The sequence below is a fragment of the Rhea pennata genome, chromosome 19 (genome assembly GCF_028389875.1).
Source record: "Rhea pennata isolate bPtePen1 chromosome 19, bPtePen1.pri, whole genome shotgun sequence".
Classification (NCBI taxonomy): domain Eukaryota; kingdom Metazoa; phylum Chordata; class Aves; order Rheiformes; family Rheidae; genus Rhea; species Rhea pennata.
In genome coordinates this window covers 1,783,375-1,796,250 of record NC_084681.1, presented here as the reverse complement: position 1 = coordinate 1,796,250, position 12,876 = coordinate 1,783,375, and the positions used below count along the sequence as shown (strand labels likewise).

Genomic DNA, 12,876 nt, shown 5'->3' with positions numbered 1-12,876 from the left:
CCCTCAAGTCAGTGCAGGCAAAGCCGTAGGATGCCGTTTTTCTGAGGGATTTGCTGCGGTGGTTTTTTCTGAGTCATAAGGCATTTACTAGGAGTTGGATGTGATTTGTTTTGTTTTGTTTTGTTTTTTAACAGACTACCCTTCCAGGTGGGAGGCAGGACCTATGGCAAGGCAGAAGCAGTTAAGCTGGAAAAAAGAAAGGCAGCAGAATGGAGAGAGGAGAAGAAAGGGCATGGATTCACTGTATTAAAACAAAGCAGTACAAACTCTGAATTTCCCATTTATTGAAACCAATCACAGTTAAAAGGTCAAATCCATCAGCAAACAGTAGTTTTGTATCATCCAGGTTGACATACAGATGAAACACAAACGAAATCCAACCGAAAAGCGAACCGAAGCGAACGCCATGGCTCAGCCCCGCCGGCTCCCCGGGCTGCCTTCCCGCAGCCTCCCTAGCAGCACCTGCAGCAATCCCACGGGTTTGCAACCGCCCGCGCGGCCCCGACCCCGGGAACCCGCCCGCGCAGGGAGGCGCGTTTCGCGCCAGCTCCCGCGGCGTGCCCTTCCCTGGAGGGTGACGGCGGTGGCCCCAGGGCCAGCACCGGGCGCCCGGGAGCTGAGCGGCGCCGGCTCCCGACCCGCAGCAAGCCCAGCAACGGCCAAAGACGCTTGAGGAGGAGAGGGGTGAAGAGGCAGATACATGTGGTGCATGCTTCTGGCTCTTTGGGCTGGATAATTATTTCATCTTGATAAAGTATTTCACCCTGATCCTGCTAAGGGAAAGGAGAGCTGCTCTCCCCCCCGGGTTCTCCGTCGAGCCTGATTCAGCCCCGAGCTCCTCAATGGCCATTGCAGAGACAAGGTGCTGATGGGGCAGCCGCTGGGAAAAGCCCACGTTTACGCTTCCTGGAGATCTTCGGTAAAGCAGAGAGTTATTAACTATTCAAAATAGCAGCCATAAAATAGCTGTGGCTCAGTAACACCAGAAACACAGTCACTGGCCCACGTGGACACGAATCCTGCCGTATGACAGTCACGCAGCACATTACCAGCAACGTGGATTACCACATCTTGCCTTTTAACAGAGCGCATGCTACAAAACGCACATGTTCTTCTCCCTGTCTTCTTTAAAGGAGAAGACCTCTGGGTATTGGACAAGCCACACTGCATTGCAACAAAGCCCCACCTGGGAGATACGTTTCAGAAAAACAAGATGTTTCCCTCTTGCAGAGATACCAAGAAAATGCATTTTTTATTTGTTTGGACTATTTGCAACCATCAAAATCGCTAGTACCCTAAAAAATTCCCCAGGACCAGTGGATGTATTAGACCTGTCACAAAGTGCTGTCTATGTTACCTTAGGACTAATCTTTCCACCTGCCTTCAAAATCAAGTGTGGAAATGGAGCCTCTTGAAGGAGTTTACTCCATTCAAATGCCTTGGTACTTAACCGCAGAGTAGTGTAAACACTTGACAGTGAATTTCTAATCTTCTACAGAACAAAGATGACCAAAACCAAGAGTGACCTGGTTTAGAGAAACAACCCCAGAGCTGAAGGGAAAGTAAACTGTAACCTGCAGCCCCGTCAATGCATCTTACCAACAACCCTGTTAAGAAAAAAAAAAAAAAAAGAAAATCTGGTGGCAAAAGGAAACCAGGACCTGCAAGGAGCCACCCATATTTGTGTTTTGAAAACCATTAACATTATGTTATGGGGAAAGATATATAAAATTATCGGTAATCAACACCAAACCAGATCAAAAAGTATATACAAAAAAGTCTAGAGGATAAAGTATGTCCAGTTCCAAGTGCCGCCACGCAAATTGCTCTGAAGTCTTCTGCTGGGAGTGGTGACCTGCCATTAGCCGAGGCCGACGTCCAGGGACATCATCACCACGAATCCTAATATTGAGGTCCAGGAAGCCAGCTTCCCATTGCCACTGCAAGGAGAAAAGGGGACGCCGTGAGCTCCTCGGAACCGCGGTGTTCTTTTACATGAAAAATGCACTGCTTTTGTCTCATCCGGGCAAGGTAAGGGCTCTTCCAAAGTCCTCTCTGCATTTCCCCATGTGTTTAATGGTATTTAGTGCTGGTCACCGAGGAGTTCTCACCTGGTTTGTGCCTCAGGGATGATATCATCCATGACCACATAGACCATCGCTCCAGCAGCAAAGCCCAAGGCATAGGGGAGAAGAGGCTCTGCCACCACCACAGTAAAGGCACCAAAGATGCCAGCTAAAGGCTCCACCATGCCGCTCAGCTGCCCATACCTGCAAAAAACACAAGACTAAAAGCCGTTGGGAACCTTGCAAGAGGGGCAGCAAAGCCCTCCCACGGTTCGTGTGGGCTTCCAGCTGGGAACTGGCACGGCCGCCTCCTTCTCCCTCCCCAGGATGGGGAAACCACCCTCCCTGCTGGGGCTGGGCCCTCCAGGGACCCGGCTGCAGGCTCCGCTTGGCCCTGGCGCTTTGTCCTTCATTGCAGCCCTGGGTGCAAACGTCGCAAACCCCCATGGGTTACCCATGGGCTAATCCATAAGGGGAGAGAAAGAGGTTGTGCACTGCGGCACTGTTATTCTAAGCAGGCGGTGAGGGTGATCTGACCTAACCTAGCTGAGTTTGCCAGGAGGGGAATTAAGAGCTGATCTTTTCCCCAACAGCTCTGCAGGAACTGGGGAACTCCAGCTTGCAGGCAGGGATGGATCGGACATATTTCCAACCAGAACAGCTCAGGCCAAAAGAGACATCTGGTCCCAGCCTTGACTGGATGAGTGACAGAATGAAATTCTGCTTTTCCCTCATGCTTTCTTTCCTCCTGGGTCCGTTTTAATGAGCACAGCTCTCCAGACCATGGGAACTGCCTTCCCGGCAGCAGTAACGCCGGTGCAAGTCACAGCAGCGGCTGTGCTGAGGGAGCTGGAGGAGGTGGGTGGGAGGAAAAGAAAACAGAACTTTGGAGGGAGAAGTTTGAAGCTGTCCCCCCCCCGCCTCCCATCCATCACAGGGCTGAGCACACGTGCACGGGCAGGAACGCGGCCTCGCGCTCGCAGAGTTCGTGCCCTTGGCTCTTTCAACTCAGGGAAAAGCAGAAAAAAAAAAGTGGGTTTGAAATCAAGCCCAGAGAGAAAAAATAAAACAAAATAATAATAAAAAAACCTTTTCAGTGCAGGATCTGGGAGCTAACCACAGGTGCGAAACAGCCAACAAAACGGGGCTGGGGTGAACCGCACGGATCGCTAACATGCTCTGGGCTGCGTCGGAGGCTTCCCCCCAGCCCGGGCAGGCTCGGAGCCGCGGAGCCGGCGGCTCTCCGGGCCGGAGCCGGCTCCCGGCAGAGGCAGCAGCAGCCCCCGGTACAGCTCTGCCTTCTCGCCACTGCTTTTCTTTTGGAGCTTCAACCCCGTGGCCAAGGGCTTCACGGGGGAGTGGGAGCGAGGCAGGGGGAGGTGATGTGACTGCCGGGGGGGGCCCGGGCAGCGCTCGCTGCCTCTGCACGGGGCCGCGGCGAAGGGGAGCTCTGCCTACCAGAACGCTCGCCACGTCGAGAGTCCAGCGCCGCGCAGAGGCAGGCTCACGGCAAGCCCTTCCGGGAAATTCTGGATCCCAATTCCGATCGCTAAGTTCCTACCCAAATGAAAACAGACATATACATTTATATGCATATAAACATATTAGGTGGAAAGGATAGGCAAGGATGGGGAGCTGGGAAAAGAAAGACGTTATTAAAGATATGTCTTTTTAACATAAAAGCAGCTAGCCCTGGGGACTAATTGAGCTAATATTTAACGTGTACAAAGCAAGCTTCGCCTTCAAAGAGCTTTCCCTCATTTAATCAGCTCTAGCACCAGCCCTGGGAGCAACGGAGAAACGGATGGAAAGAGAAGAGACTTGTCTGGGGAGGCCCCGTGCGGCATTTTAAACCCCAGGTTTCCCAGGTGTTTCAGCATCCCGGGAGCCCGGCCGGGGGGGACGTGGCGGGCTCCCGGCCCGGCTGCTGCGGTGGGGTGCTGGGCCCACGCGGGTGCTGCCGGGGCGGCGGGGGAGACCCACGCGCTGGGGAAAGTGCTCAGTGCTTCGCTGCGGGAGGGGAAGCCGCGCGGAGAAATCCTTCTTCAGACGAGCGCACCGCAGCACCCGCGGCGGACAGGAACGGGGGAGTTCGCACAGCCCGGCTGTCGCCAAACTTGTCCTTTCACTCCAGAGAAAGGAAAGACGGATGCAAACCAGACCCGCCGGCATGCTCGACGGCCCTCGAAGCGGAGCAGGTTCCTCCTCCGCGAGAGGTTTTGCCAGCGAAGCCCCGGGCGCAGCGAGGATGTTGGTCCCTCGCCCGTGTGGCCCCCTGCCCTGCCCGGCCCTTACCCACACCGGTGCGGACTTCTCCCCTCCTGGGTGAGGCTCACAGCCACGGTGTCATCAGCACGGTTTAGCCACGGGCTTTTGCTCTCTTTCTCTCACCCGGCTCCGCTTAAAGCACCGTCCCCCGCGGCAGCAAGCACGGCTCCGTCGGAGCTTAAACCTCAGGAAGGGACAGGAACGGTTTGGAGGGGCGTTCAAGGGCACGCAGGGGAGATTCCTCCTCCCTCTTCATCTCCTTCGGCGCTCAGGTCTGCATTGCAGCTGCTTGCTGCTTCCCAGCACCCTGCGCCCTCGCGCTGGCCCGGAACGGCAGCTCGCCCCCACCCACGCCGATCTCTGCACCCGGACCGGCACCCGCCCATGTTTCGGAAACGGTCCTTTCGCTCCCCGGGGTGACGCACCCGCTTCCCCGGGTTTGACGCTCACGGCCCCGCGGGGCGAAGAGCACTGCCCCGGCTCCTACGCAGCTCCGGGACCGCCCCTGCCGCGAGGCACCACGGCCCATCGCAGCCCCGGGCGCCCGCCGGCGTGCACAACGCCAGGCTCTGATTTTTGGTGGGAAACGGGAATTTGGCACGCGGGCGCTCCTTCGCTCCAGGAAGGAAGCTGCTGCAAAGCGCGCGAGCTTCCCGCAGAGCTGCCTCCCCTGGCCCGGCGCTTCCGCAAGAGCTAACGGAAACTTTCTGCCGCGGTTGCAGCATTTAGTGTTTTGCGGGTTCTCCGGCGTCCACGGTGTGGGAGCTGGCAGGGGCCTGGCCCCCACCTGGGACGCTAAAAGCTGCTCGTGCCGGGGGGCCGAGGCTGCTCCGCCGCAGCCGGGGCTCCGGCCGCACCCCGAAGCCGCTCTGCAAAGTCGGGGGGGGGGCTGCCAGCGGCTGAAAGCTCCCTTCGCTGCTTGAAACACTTGTTTCCTATTAGTAAAATAAGACTGGTGAGAAAAATCTCTCCGGGTTGTTTAAACTTCCACCACGGTTTACAGAAGAGGGGAGGGAAGGGGGGAGCGGCCGCGGGTTTCCCTAACCGGGACAGGCTGCTACAATCAAAAACATTATTCAAGGGAAAGCGAGGGAGAGCGGAGGGGGAAAAACATCCTTTTAGAAAACACTGGAGCCGCTGTCTGCATGCGGGGTGTTTTTTTTTTCCCTCCTTCGCACAAAGCAGCTATTACTTGCCCCGACCACAACAAATTAACGGGGTGGGAGCGGGCGGCGTGAATGGAGGGGTCTGTGCGGCGCGGGGACGAGGCCACCGCGCGCTGACCCCGCGCCGGGGGCTCCAGCCACCGGGGAAGCCCGGAGGCAGCGGGAGCCCGCGCAAGCCACCGCACAGCGCCCCGCGAAGCCAAGCTTTGGGCGTCCGCCACGTCCTGCCTTCCGGCATCCTCGGGGCGAGGAAGGACCTGCCGGGCTCCGCTGCAGCTGGAGGACGTGCCCGCGTCACTCCTGGCCTCCGGTCCCTCCGCGTCCCTCCAACTCTTCTGCTTACCCGAAGCAGGTTGTCCATCATCTGCCCTGGCCACCCCACGTCCCTTCAACGCTTCCTAGCGTCCCCGCTCCGTCCTCCGGCCACTCCTGGGACGTTAGAGCCTGCTGAGCATCGCCCACGGACACTAATTCCACCGGGGTGGGAATAACTGCTTGCCCACGCGGAGGCCAGGAGCACTAAGCCTTCCTACTTGCTTCACCTCGGTTCGCGGCACCAAGGGGACCTCCGCTCGCCCAGGGCAGCGTCTCCGGGGACGGCTGCGCGTTGGGGCGAAGACTGAGCTCTGACGCCCGAACCGCGACCAGAACCATCCCGGGGCACGGTCCTCTCCCCTTCCGCCGCCGGTCCACCCGCGCACGCCTCACGCCGCCTCCCCAGCTCCCGTGTCGAGCTGCCGGGAACGCAGCTGGTAGGAAAGCGACAGGATCGAGGAAAGCTGCACTGTGCGGGCTCCTTCTCCCGGAACCAGGTGGGGACTCCTGGAAGGCTTCTCCCTCCCGCAAAGAAACGCGCTGCGAACCAGGCGCTCCGAGAGGCGCCGGAGCAGCCCGACCCTCGGGAGCGGGCTCTCGGGGGGCACAAGGGGCCGCTGGCGAGGAGAGGAGCCAGCGTAAGCGAGGGACACTAACCCAAACGCAGCGCGTTGCGCGCCGGGGCTCTCACGCGAGCAAGGTGGGGAGAAACCGACAGCACGGGCGCCAGGAGCAGACCCTGCCCGACAGGTCGCACGTGTCCATCCAAAAGACGCGCTGCAGGCGGGGAAGACGACCCGCAGCTCACCACCAATACGCACACGTGCACTGGTCTAAACAGCAGCAGCAAGAAGGAGCAGCGCAGTGAAACAACGTCTCGGGACGCACACGCGCCCTGATCAGCTCTGCCGCCGGCTCGCTGCCGCTCGGGGAAAACAGCGCAGTGCGATGGGACTTGGGCACAACGGACCAGCGTGTCCTTGCAAGCGTCAAGGATTAAGGTGCCAACATGCCTTGGAAATTTTACCTTTCCCAGCCCTTTGCCTCAGTTTCCCCATCCGTAAAGCCAGGATGATCACAGGGACTTTTTCCACAACCTCCTTCACCACCCAGGAATGAAAGTGCCACGGACAAGAGGAAGCCCTACGACAAGTCCCATCCGCACTTGAGCTCTCCAGGGAGCCAGCACCGCCATGGCACAGGCAGGGTCTGGGCTTGCCCCGTGCCTGATCCCCTTCCGCAGTGGAGCACAGGGCTATATTTTTAAGGAAGAAAAGGTAAAATCACGGCAGCCTGGCTGCACTCTGCTGAGGAACGGCTCCTTGCAGAGAGACGAGAACAAGCCGCGTCCTCGGGGGAACGTGCCCACGGCTGGACCCTCTACCCCGCAGACCTCGCCTGCCAATTGCTATGGCACCACGCTGGGAGACTCCAAGTTCACTTTCAAAAAAAAAAAAAAAGTTGGCATCTCTGCATATTTGCAAGGTCAAGGCACAGAAAGCCTTCTATAAGCCTAAACCCTTGTTTTCAAGGGCCTATTCTTTTACAGACTGATTATGAAAGCAGGCTACATATTCTTAACAAGCCCCTTTTCACTGCGGCTTTCGGTTCCCCGCAGTGTATAATGTGCATGTGTATTCTTGCATGGCAGGCCCTTACATACTGTTTTGATTGTTATCGTCCTGCCATGAAAGAGCCGATTGTTTTGGGTTCCCGAGATTACATCACGGCTCCCCACGGCGCCTGCTGCCGAGGTGTTTGATCCGGGCGCGCAGGTGGGAAGGAGCCCCGCGCCGAGCCAGGGCCCTGAGCGTTTCCCCATACCTGCCCGACCTGTTCGAGGCAGCTGCCTTTGCACGTCAGGCCCGTCCGGGGCCGCGGCGCGGCCTCGCACGCAAGGCGGCGCCGGGCGGCACGGCCAAAGCGGGCAGCGGCGCCCGCGCAGCCGGTCCCGGCACCCGCGGGAGCCGGCGGGCACAGGGCTGCGGCGCCCGGGCGTCGCACCGGTGCGGAGCGCCCTGACGCTCAAAGCCAACTTTGCAAAGGCAGGTGGGAGCGATAAATCAAATCCCCTTGATTTATTCTTTCTGATAACGCAGTATCTCCCATCTCAAACTGTCAAAAATTCCTAAAAAAATAAAAAAAGAAAAAAAAAAACCACCCGACCCAGCAGATAAAAGCCCGCAGTGCCTCTCGCTCGTGAGCGCGACCAAGAGGCCCGTCATCACACGCGGGGACGGCAGCAATCGGAGCTGACGGAGGCACCCGGGCCGCACGGGAACCGCGCTGCATCGCCCGGTGTCGGTCCCCACCGGGGAGGGGACGCTCGGCGAACGCGGCCGGAGCACCCGTGAGGCAGCGCCCGGCTTCTCAGCTCTGCAGACGCACGTGCGGATTGGAAATTGCACCCAAATTAAATCAGAAAAAAAAAAAAAAAACAGTGCTCTGTTTTCTCCGGGAAACAGGTGGAAAAGCCTCCACCACAGTTGTGCAACGACGGGTGCCTTCCGAGCGGCCCAGGAGGACCGGCAGCAACACCGAACGGGAGCAGAGGAAGGGGAGCAAAGATGGGAAACGATCTGGGGCACAACTAGCCAGCGGAATAGATGCAGCTTTCGGGAGGTGGGAAGGGACGGGACAGTTACACGGACAACGCGACTGTCTCCAACGGGGACCACGCAAAGCGCAGGGCCGAGCAGGCACGTTCTGGGGAGGGCATGTAGCCTTCTGCTCGCACAGCTCTGCCGGGGGCTGCCGGCAGCTGAGGAGCTTCCCCGGGTCTCTGCTGGAGCCTTGCTCCAGCCTCTCCAGCAGCTCCACCAGGATCGTTCCTGCGGCGGCACCTACCAGGACAGCCCACCGGTCACAGCTGCCTCCCTGCAAACACATTGCACGAGACGTGCCCTCTGCTCGGAGGGGCAAATGCTCAGTTTCACCTGTCCGTATGTACATCCAAACCAGCAGTGGAAACAAAGCGCTGCTCTCCTGGCACTGGGACCTTCCCCAGGGCTGCTCCTCAGCAGCCACTTCCATACCTCCACTTGCCCCTTCCCTCTCTCTTAAAATTCAGGTATTTGGGCTCTGAACAGCTTGCCACGTGGTCTGTGTCACATCTGCTTGTCTGGCCCTTTGCCAATGTTAAATATACACCGCTCTGGATCTATACGCAGTAAACATTTACAATTTTAGGAAATTTTACCATTAATTTATCCCAAAGGCACATAAGCAAAGTTCAAAGTCATAAAAACTGCTCTCCCCCCCGCCTGCTGCAACCAGGACGTGAACTTTAGCAGAAGAACTAGAAATTCTTTGGCGTACATGAAACAGCTCCCCCATCCAGGAGGGTTGGCCATCCAAACCTCATCCCAGAACGAGCCGCCAGTCGTTATCACGAGAGCTCAGCTGGCGGAGGAAACTGCTCCAGCGGCGAGGTGGAAGGAGACGGTAGGTTCTCATGAGCAACGGTGCCAGCTCCTCCCTGCCTGCCTGCCTGCAAACAGCACGTTGCCAATGGCATGACGGCGGCTGGGCGCTTGGGAAGGGTCCTCCAGGGCTCAGGTGCCGATGGTGCTCATGTTCCTGTGCTTACCTGCTAGCAAGGGTCACGTCTGGAGTCCCTGAAGAGGAAAGTCATCTCATTTGTGACAGCAGAGTCTTCTTCGCATTTTCACCACAGCAGACTCCCTCCAAGGGAGAAGTCTCCTAGGACTGAAGCTGTTGGGGCTGTTCCCTCCAACTCCGTAACTTTCTCCCTTCCTCTCTGCTTTCTTCAAGCTTAAGACTGCAAGGCTAGGAGAGAACAAGCTACGTCCAGCAGCTCCGCGCAGTCCGGCTCCTCTCCCCTTCGCCGCGTTTGGCCCTCAGCGGCTCAGCAGCAAACAGCCCGGGCTTGACGCCTTCTCCGGCCTGTAGACAAGAGCGCTTGCAAGGCCCGACGTGCTCCTGTATTCGTAGTATTCTGCTGTTACAGCAATTACATTTTCCATTTTTAAGAGCTTTACAAGTACCTGTTATTCTTCTCTAATTTGTTATTTGACGTTACCAGCGAATACGCAGGGCGCTACCGTCTCAGAAACCCTTCCAGTGGAGGAAGGGCCCTTGCTGAGCCCGGCTGCTTTCACGGGGCGCACGTTGCTCCCCGGGCACGTTCCCCTGCCCACGGGACGGGTGTAACTTGGCACGCTACCAGCGGCAACAGCCGCAGTGATTCAACCGCCGAAATCCCCTTCCGGCAAACAGCTCACTTGAAACCTGACAGCTCTGTCAACACCACTGCAAGCAAACGTGTTTCTGTAGAAAATGTGCTAAAACCCATTTGCGGCTCAAACTGCACCACAAAAGACATTCTTTGTTAGATAAACCACTGCGTTTATCGGGGTAAAATCTGTGCCCAAGAAGAGGAACCAGCCAGGACCCAGCTGCTCCCGAGGGCGACCTCAGCGGCGGGCGCGCGCGGGCTCCCGGCAGCCCGGGCTGCGGGTCCCCAGCCCCGGGGGCTCTTCTGGAAATCCCATCCAGGTGCTGACGAAGCGTCATCAGCCACCGGGGCCAGGAGCAGCATGGGAGGAGGGGATGAACCGTCCTCTTCCTCCTCGCACTTTGCTCACGCCGCCAGCGTGCGTTTTGAAGAGCTCATACTGACCATTGCAAAAGGTGCCCTAACATGGGGCAGGGCAAAAGCTTGCTCGAGGCTAAAAAATAAATGCACAACCCCCCCAAATGGTGTTTTCAAAGCGAACAAGCCGTTCTCAAGAGACGTGGTTGAGCCACTACGTGAAACCAGACTCGGCAGGCCGCCCCGCGCGAGGACACCGGAGCCGCGACGGCGGCGACAAGCCTTCGCGCCAGCACCGGCTCCTGCCCCTGCCAGCACCGGCTCCTGCCCCCGCCGCCTCTTCTGCTTGCGATGCTTCGCTCCGCTCAACGAGAAAAGGGCCGGATGACCAAGCCGCAGCAGGAGAACCGGGCACACGTTATCCAGAGCGACTAAACAGCGACAGCGCCTGCAGGCCGTGGCGCGCGGATGCCCGCGGCACAACCACGGCGCGTGCCCGCGGGCGCACAGCTCGCACAGCACAAACCCAGAGAGCTGCGAAGACACGCGAGGAGCCTCCAGACCGCGGCACCGAAGACGGTGCGTTAAGAAAGCACGAAATCCGCCTCCCTTTTACATCTCTTCCAGCGCATTCTGCACGCTTTCGGCATCCACAGCCACTAAATTGCAGAGCAGCTAAATCCTCCGCCCCGCCAAGCCCTCGGGGGCACACCTCGCTCGGAGCACACCACCTCCGAGCCCCGAGCTCCAGCTCCTGCTGACGCAAGCTGCCGGCTCTGCTGATGGCACGCTACGACGACGCTTCCTCTGCGCCAGTGACTTGCCCGTATCAAATTGGCTCAGCGTTTTAGCCAAACGTCACTGGAGTTACGAGATCATCCAGATTAAACAGGCTTGGCCACGCTGAGCGTTTTCTCGCCGTCTGGCAGGCTCCGGCATGGCTCGTCTTGATCTTTGGGAACAATCACATGGTAACTCCCCGTAAGTCTCCCGTGGATTAGGCTAGATTGATTGGATTTGACGTTTTATCCCTGCCAACATCCAAACGCGCCCGCGCGCCAGCTCAGGAAGGGCCGGACGAGGATGCCTCTCGAACCCGGGCAGAGCCCGGCGGCCCCGCCGGCGCAGCAGCGTCGCCCGCCACCCGCGACCGCGCCGCCCGGGCCACGGGCGATCGCCGCCGGCCCGCAGGGGTAACGGCCGGCCGCAGCCTCCGCGGCGCAGACGACGGCATGCCCCGCGGCGCGCCGGCCCCAAGGTCCCTCCCGGGCGAGGCGACCGTCCCGGCTTGCTCGCCCGGGGGCCCGCGGAGCCGCCGCGCTCGGCGCTCGGCTCCCCGGGGTTTTCCCAGCAGGGCACCGAGAGCAGCGGACAAGGACACAAGGACACAAATGCAGCATCGAGAAGCATGCAGAGAGCTGCAGGACCACAAACACATCGCTTCTCCTTCTTCAGGAGCGTAGCTTGAGGACCAAGCCCGCCCAAACTTAATTTTTTAATCAAAGCTACAGATTAATACAGGCACACCCACAAATGAAGTGTAATTTAATGATGTGGCTGCATCGATCTTGGGCAAGGCTAGAGCTGGAGGGAGAAACAGAACCTTATGAAGGTTATTAAATTTATTTTTTTTTTTTTTTTTAGAAATTAAGCACCCATAGAACCCAGGTGGTCTAAAAGCAGCGCTGGGATTATGGCCCACCTATTAAAATTCCCAGTAATATCTGCCAATTCACGTTTATAGCTTCTCACCTTTGTGAGAAGCTTTAAATCACAAGCACGTTTCGCATACAAGATTGATTCGTGTCACGGAAATCCCAGTGTGGATCAAAAATTGCGGAAGAGGTACTACGTTTTTAAAAAAAATTTTTTTTTTTGAACTATATCTGCCAGCTCCGTTTCTGCCTCCTCCGAGCCGGGCCGGGAGCTCCAGAGCCATCCTCGGTGCTCATACGTGTGGTCTCGCACCCAACTGGCCGCCGTGGGGGGTGTACCAAGCCCGTCCGTCCGTCCATCCGTCCATCCCGCAACCCGGGACCGGGGACCCGTGTCCAGAGGCTCCAGAGCTGGGCAGCCGCGAGCACGCACAGCCCGTCTCGCTCCCAGGAAAGCAAAGCGTCGAGCAAGCGAAGGAGGACGAACCGAGTTAATAGAGACTCTGTTCCTCTCCCCTATTCCCGGGTGCCCACGCGGGGCCGCAGCGCAGCCACGCGTACCCTCCACCCGCGCGAAAGCACGTTCGGACGGAGCTGGGCTCTCGGCCGCGGGGCCGCCTGAGAAGGCAGCAAAGGGCGCACGAGCCGGCTGGGGTTTGGGCTGGGACCCGGGCTAAGCGCCCCGGTCGCGGCTGGTCCCGGGGGGTCCCGTCCCCACCCCACCCCCCGCCCCCGTCCCAGCGCCGCAGCCCCGGCCCCGGGGCAGGAGCAAACCTCGCAGCCGAAACTGCGCCGCGGGACTTGCGGGCGCTTCCCCTGCTGCGCCGCTCGAACGCTAGCGGAGATTGGAG

At 58.7% G+C, this 12,876-nt stretch overlaps 1 protein-coding gene across 1 annotated transcript in view; it reads right to left on the bottom strand.

The window, feature by feature from the left end:
* Window positions 1-285: 285 nt before the first annotated feature.
* The window catches only part of SLC39A11 (solute carrier family 39 member 11), a 97,604-nt gene continuing 85,013 nt past the window's right edge, over window positions 286-12,876 (bottom strand). The window contains exons 7-9 of the mRNA XM_062591670.1: window positions 3,525-3,623; window positions 2,112-2,270; window positions 286-1,940 (exon numbers count right to left, since the gene is read on the bottom strand). Coding sequence (XP_062447654.1) covers window positions 1,862-1,940; window positions 2,112-2,270; window positions 3,525-3,623 — 337 coding nt within the window. The 3' untranslated portion in view covers window positions 286-1,861. The remainder of the gene's footprint in view (window positions 1,941-2,111; window positions 2,271-3,524; window positions 3,624-12,876) is intronic.